The 6,847-nt window shown below is 31.4% G+C and overlaps 2 protein-coding genes across 2 annotated transcripts in view; one reads left to right on the top strand and one right to left on the bottom strand.

Moving 5' to 3' along the window:
- LOC104793479 (probable pectinesterase/pectinesterase inhibitor 17) overlaps nt 1-796 on the bottom strand; it is a 2,978-nt gene extending 2,182 nt beyond the window's left edge. The window contains exon 1 of the mRNA XM_010519833.2: nt 4-796. Within this exon, the coding sequence (XP_010518135.1) occupies nt 4-695 (692 nt within the window). The 5' untranslated portion in view covers nt 696-796. The remainder of the gene's footprint in view (nt 1-3) is intronic.
- The window catches only part of LOC104793484 (methionine aminopeptidase 1A), a gene marked incomplete in the record, with an annotated part of 3,581 nt that continues 3,107 nt past the window's right edge, over nt 6,374-6,847 (top strand). Inside the window, 2 exon segments of the mRNA XM_019226862.1 lie at nt 6,374-6,593; nt 6,821-6,847. Coding sequence (XP_019082407.1) covers nt 6,520-6,593; nt 6,821-6,847 — 101 coding nt within the window.

Genomic DNA, 6,847 nt, shown 5'->3' on the forward strand with positions numbered 1-6,847 from the left:
AACCTACCACTTCCGGAAGCAGCGTTAATCGCGTCTTTTATCGTCTTGAAATTACCAGACCCGTCTTTCGCAACCACCGCGTTATCTCTTGGCGTCGAGGTTTGCAAAAGTTTCCTGTCACCGGGTTTGACCCACGACGGGAACCCATCTTTCTCCGGTGGGGTGTAGTTGAAAGGAACTTTGTTGATGGCGAGTGTATTGCATAAAAGATTTGAGACATTATTTGACATCAAAGGAAGGACGATATCAGTAACACCGAGATCAACGAACCCAGCTCGACACGTGTCAAGATTGGTTAGAGCCGTGCTGAGCCATGTTTGCGCGTCGGTTTTCGAGCACTTCACGTTTGGATCCATTGTCTCGTTGATATTAGAGATGGTGTAGTCGTAGAGTTTGATACAATCTTCCCAAGCTGCTTTTTCGCGGGTGTCGCGACACTTTGGTCCTAGTGTAGACGTGTGGGTTTTCGCAAGGATGGTTCGGTCTAATGCGAGTTTCATTGAGATTTTGAGGAACTCAGATTCAGACTTTATGGGTTTGTTGTCTAAGTTATGGGTTAAGAAATACTCGCAAGGTTTAGGGTTTGGAGTTTGGCTACACCACGCTTTCACGTCTTTCCGGTTGTACCCGGAAACGGTCGATGCCACGAGAATGCATAAGAGCACAAAGGTAGTAATATAAGCTCGAAAAGCCATTATAAGACCAAATGTTTTGCGAAAACAAAAGTTTGTGTTTGAAGGTATTGGATTGATGAGATTTATGTATTGAATCGATGTGCTTATATAGATGCGGGATGATACTTGCTTTTTCCTATTTAAACAAATAAATAAATTTATTAATATGTGATTTCATTATAGTTGAAGCCTCGAAGGCAAAATAATATAAGTATATATATATATATGTTTATCAACAAATGGAGTGGTAACGATCATGCCGTCATAGATTCTCTTTGTTGATTTTTTTTTTTTTTTGAGCTATCCTTTTTGACGTGTGTTATACGCTGTGATTCAACTACGATACAATTTGAGGTGACTTTGAATAATAGTCTGAAAAAAAGACACTCCACAACCGATTTTTGTACACAATTTTAGACACAGATTAAATGTGATCGCAAGTAAATAATAGGTACGGTTTACGAATGAACTAGAAGACGTAACTAGTTAATAGTAATACTACTACTTTTTATATATTAATTAATAATGTCTTCTAGTTTATTAGATTATATATATTTAGTTTATTAGATTATATCTATTTAGTCCTGAAATTCAATAACATAAATACATAACTGGCATAAACGCGTCTTTGGGATTTAATCGAATTCTCAAAAGTCTATTAAAAAAAGGAGACTAAAAAAGTTCAAAGTCATGCCAAATTAATTAGTTTGTAGCGACGTACAATATTAAAAATTATTATATGTATGTAATTAATGCAGAGACTGTGTAATCGCTATCCACAAAGACTAATCAACAGTTAACGTTAACTTCGAAGTTTCACTGGTTTTATCGTTTTATCAATAAACGATTCCTTTGCCGTGGCCAATTGTACAAGTCTATTGCAAATTCTCCTTTTTAAAAATAAATATTAAGTTAAAGTAGACCATAATGGCGAAAAAGATACTTTTTTGTTGTTGTTGTTCACAATAAAGATATTCTGTACGTTTTATCTTATCACGGGTTACATGTTGTTACTAGGTGATATATAAGTGTTTGAAAATTGGCGAACTTTGTTTTTTTTTTGGGTAGTTTTCGTGTACATAACCAGATTACAAAAGAAGATTATTCTAAAAGGTTTTATGGTTGTATAATTAATATTTTCGTCATACGCAAAAACTACCAAAATTAAAAAAAATTCCACCTTTTAGGCTTAATAATCTTTTCTTTTTGGTATGAATATTAAGTTAAGCTTAATAATCTTCTTGAGTCTGAAACCAATATGTGATAATATATACTTGATGTAAATCATTTTTTTCAGTAGAAACTTTGAACTCGGATGCAAGAGAACTCAATTCCTTCCAAAATTACCAAGTGAACGAGCCACGCTTGTATCCACTGATATTATTACGACAAAAATACAATTACTATGTAACTGATCTAGATTAAGTCAATGAAAGTAAGGTAAAGATGGGAAAACATATACATATTAATTCTTCCAACTAACTACATAATCATCATATCTAACATAATCCAGCTAGAGTTCATGTTTGAATAGATAGATTGATATATGGCATTTTGGTGGTTAGAATGGAACAACGATCTCTGGAAAACATTTTTTAAAACGTATGTCAACTGTGCTTAAACTAATTAAGTTGTTAAGGAAACATATTTATAATAGATTCAACCATTTAATTAGTATGTGTTTTATTTTTTTAAAAAGCAAACAAATCGAGGATACGTAAGACTATGTCGATGGTAGGTTGGCCATCTAATATTTAAAAGCAAAAAAAAAAAAAGAAAGATACTAATGATCATATCCATCCAAAATCTTATTTATTAAGCTGCATGTTGAAGAATTGGTTACATGCAATGCACACCTATATATATTTCCTTTTACCAAAAAAAATGAAAAATATATATGTTTCTATTACTAGAAAAGTTGTCCGACAACAGTAAAATGAATGAAAATTGATAAGTAATTAACGTAATGTACATATTGTTATTTAGGTTTAGCGTTGTTACAAATATGTAATTACCGTTGGGCACAATTATCGTCAAAGTCATACGTTAATCTTTTTTATTCTTAAAAATATTTAGTTTATTAAAAAAAAATATATATATATATATATATATTAAATTCAGATCGCTTATATAAATCCAAGACAACTTACTTTATACCGTAGGTTGAGTTGAATTGGCGTGTGACTTGGACGATGTGATAAATTTATAAGTATCTTCTATATATCATTATATGTTTATCGATCGTGATATGTTTATCAGTTATATATCATTTCATATTATATGTAAAGTTATTGGCACTATAAGAACTAGTATAAATAAGGAATTCAAGAATGGTTTAGATAATTTAAACTTACAATATTTATAGGTTGATTCATGGGGTTTTATTTTATTTATTACGTTGATATATAAAAGTAACACGGTATATAGTTATTAAACATGTAACATCGCTTGGTCGAGACTCTGGACACAAGACAATGATATATGCGGGCTAATAGCATTTCCATCTATATGAATGCACATGCTCTAAGATTTAGACATCACAAATTGTGGTCATTGTTGGGAGGTCCGCAATAGCCTGCTCAAGAAAGAAAATATAAGTTATAAGCATCTCTAATTACACCAAAATGTGAATTTTTCTTTTGTGCTCACAGACTCCTTTTTTGTTTTATTTTGTTTATGGTTAATATCAAATTTCAAAAAAGAATTGTGTTGTACATAGATTAGACTACGGATTTGGGAAACGTCCTCGTTCAAAGCAAGTGTGCGTTACACGAAACGTCGACGGAAGAAACGAGGTTTCAAAAACTAGCAGAAACCGTAGAGAGGTCTCAATCCATGAGTAGATTACCAACACTATCATTTGGTCTATGTTGACTTTTTAAGCACGACCACAAAACAATAACACGTTCCTTTTATTATTGGTAAACGAAATTAATTGTTTTTGAATAAAATAATTGCGGACGAAGTAACGCTATGATTTGACTCTGGACGTTAATTAGTCTTCTCATGGATTATCCATAGAAATTTCTTATTTAGAGACAACAAGAATAAAAATCAAATGCTGAAGAGGTTATCACCAATTTGAGTACTATCATAATATACTCTTTTGACAAGATTACATCATGAATATACTTACAAACCATTTAAAAACAACGGTTTGGTTGACGACATTTCTCACCTCTACGGGGACTTTTTTTTTTTCTTTTTTTTTTTCTGTTGACATTCTCCTAATAGGACACATTATGATGCTTTTACCATCGAAGAGACAAATTCTTTGCTTAAATTTAAACGATTTTAGAGAGGAAAAATAATATTAAAAACCAAAATTTTAAAACGAAAACTAATTATAATCTTTACGTAATCTGTAAACGACCTTTCTAGAATGAACCGGTTTTTAGAAATTTCAAAAACAATCAAAGCCGATTTATATATAATATGTACACGAACAGGAGTCATGTTCGTTCAGACCTATTTTAAGCAATCAAGATCAATTTTTAAACTACATGCGGCAGTGCATATATGTGTTAAAATCCATCTAATCTATAGTAATAGATAAGTATATACCATATGTGTTAATCATATCTATTATATAAAATGAAGACGTCATTAGTATTTAAAATTTTCACGCAAAAGAAAAGAGGTACAGAGAAGTAGGTGTAGCAATAATAGATAGACTTAAATTAAGATCGTTAAAACCTCGTTATCGAAAGGACGTACAAATATTAAATTGAAACTTTCTCGTTTTAACTAATAAATTGGAATATTCGGGTTTCCAGAATAGTTTAGTATAAAGACTATAAGGTACTGATTAGTGATTACTTATAATTCAAGTTTCCGTTCGAGGCCCGCAAAGACTTTGTTTGGCTGTCTTCGTTTCGATCGGTCCTTGATGGTAATCATTTTAGATTATGTTGTTGTTATCCATATCTTTTATTTACAAATCATAACTAGGTGTTGCGATTTGCCAACGCCATTCGCATAAACTGTTCTTTACAAATATTTGTTGTTGTCCGAGTACTTAAACCGTGTATAAGCACAATACACTAATAATTTTAGGTATCATTTAACATATAAAACTTAAAACTGATTTGTATACGCTATATATATTGCAAATTCTTTAGCTTGACACGATGAGACTAATACTTTCCATATAATTTATTTTAGCTAAAGCCTAATAAACTTGGATAGCTTATCGTGATTTTCAAGTAAATCATGTGTACCTTTTTTTTTTTGTTCCAGATGAATATCTACTTTAATTCTTATTTACGAAAATGGAAACTGTTTCAATTATCGGAAATTTAACATCCAAAAAATCAAGATCATTTTATTTTCTAGATGGTTTCAAGTATCTAGATGGTTTCAAGTAGGGGTGGGCATTTAAATCGAACTGAACCGAACCAAACCAAACTAACCGTCAAACTGACCCAAACCAAACCCTCTCATATACTCCAACCATTCGGTTATATTTCTTCTCAACCCAAATGGTTCGATTCGGTTCAGTTTAAAACTATATCGAACCGATAACCCAATGTGTTCCTTAAATTAATTAACAATATTATTAAATTTAGAAGTATGTGCTCTTCTTACCTATTACCACTTGCATTAGGTTTTTATTTTACTTTATTTTAACTTTTCTAATAAAACCTAAATATAAATATAGATTTAATTATATTTAATATTAGGTATTTAGTTTTAATTTTCTGGCTTTTTAATTTATTTGATTAATTAACTATTATAAAACCATAATCAATTTTATTTTATTACATTAACTGATTTTTAAACTGAATTAAAACCGAACCAAACTAAAACCAAACCGAACCAAACATAAACTAACCCGAACACAAACCAAACCAAACCAAACTAACTTCGGTTGAGTTTGGTTAGAGTTTTACCAAAACTGAACAAACCTAACCGAACCAGAATTTAAACCGAAATACCCAGCCCTACTTTCAAGTTGTAAGAGATAAATCAATTTCACGTGATTGAAATTTGAATACATGTACGAGACAAGTCCGCATGCATGAAACAATGCCGTGCTAGGAGGCTTTAGGGCGACATTTTTTTATATAAATATCACAATAGTGAATAAAAAAATTATTTATAGTGAAAAACTGAAAACCAAAATAGAAAAAAGAATTTATATATATATATATATATATATTTTGCTAACCAAGATATAAAATTTTCTATAGAATATAATATTTACCAACAAAATGCTATTAAAATCAAATTATATCATACTAAACTAAACATATGAGCTTAATCTTTATATAATTATGTGGNTTTTTTTTTTTTTTTTTTTTTGTGTGTGGCTGTGGGCATTTGACCTTTTTGCCTAAGGGTAAGCATATGTGTCTAACTGATTGTTTTTTTACACTTGTTAAATATCGTTTTAGATGGTCAATTAATCTTTTGTTTACTAGTGTGTGTAACTGTGTATTGGAGATGGCAGGCCATGGACTTGGCACATTCAAAAGTATAGAAGTAAATAAAAAAGCCTTTGTCACATTCAAATAATAATTAGTTTAGTCCAATAAAAATAATTTGGTTTTTTTTGACATCAGAAGAAAAAAAAAAAAAAAGAATTTGGTTAGGTTGGTTTATTTGGTTTTATGTAGTGTCATCAAAAACCAGTTAAACAGAGAATATATATATTTTTTTAACACGACGTCGTTTTGGAGATATGTTAATTTTCCGAAACATCATCAAGTCTTCGATAAACCCTAGAGTCTCTCTCTCGTCTCCTCTTTTCTGTTTCTCTCTCTCCAAAATTCAGACCGGCGATTTTGAGCTGGTTCTCTAATTGAACTGTCAAGGCTTTAGATACAACGATCAGGAAAATTGAATGGCCGGTGAATCAGATGCATCGACCATTGCGACTCTTTCCTGTGCTCGCTGCCAGAAGCCTGCCCATCTTCAGTACGTAAAAACCCTTCTTCCTTTCTATTTGACTTGCATAGTTTGTGTCGATTTAGCTCCAAAGTTTCGATTTTTCCGATTACTGTTGCTCTTAAGCTAGGTTGGGGGATGGGATGCTGATGCCCACTTCGATTTCAGATGTTATTGATATTGTATTTGGGCATATAGTTTTATGTTTGTTTTTGTTGGCTCTTGATTTGGAATGAACTGTTTGTTTATGTTGGCAGGTGTCCGAAATGCATAGACTTGAAGCT

The sequence above is a fragment of the Camelina sativa genome, chromosome 6 (genome assembly GCF_000633955.1).
Source record: "Camelina sativa cultivar DH55 chromosome 6, Cs, whole genome shotgun sequence".
Taxonomy (NCBI): Eukaryota; Viridiplantae; Streptophyta; class Magnoliopsida; order Brassicales; family Brassicaceae; genus Camelina; species Camelina sativa.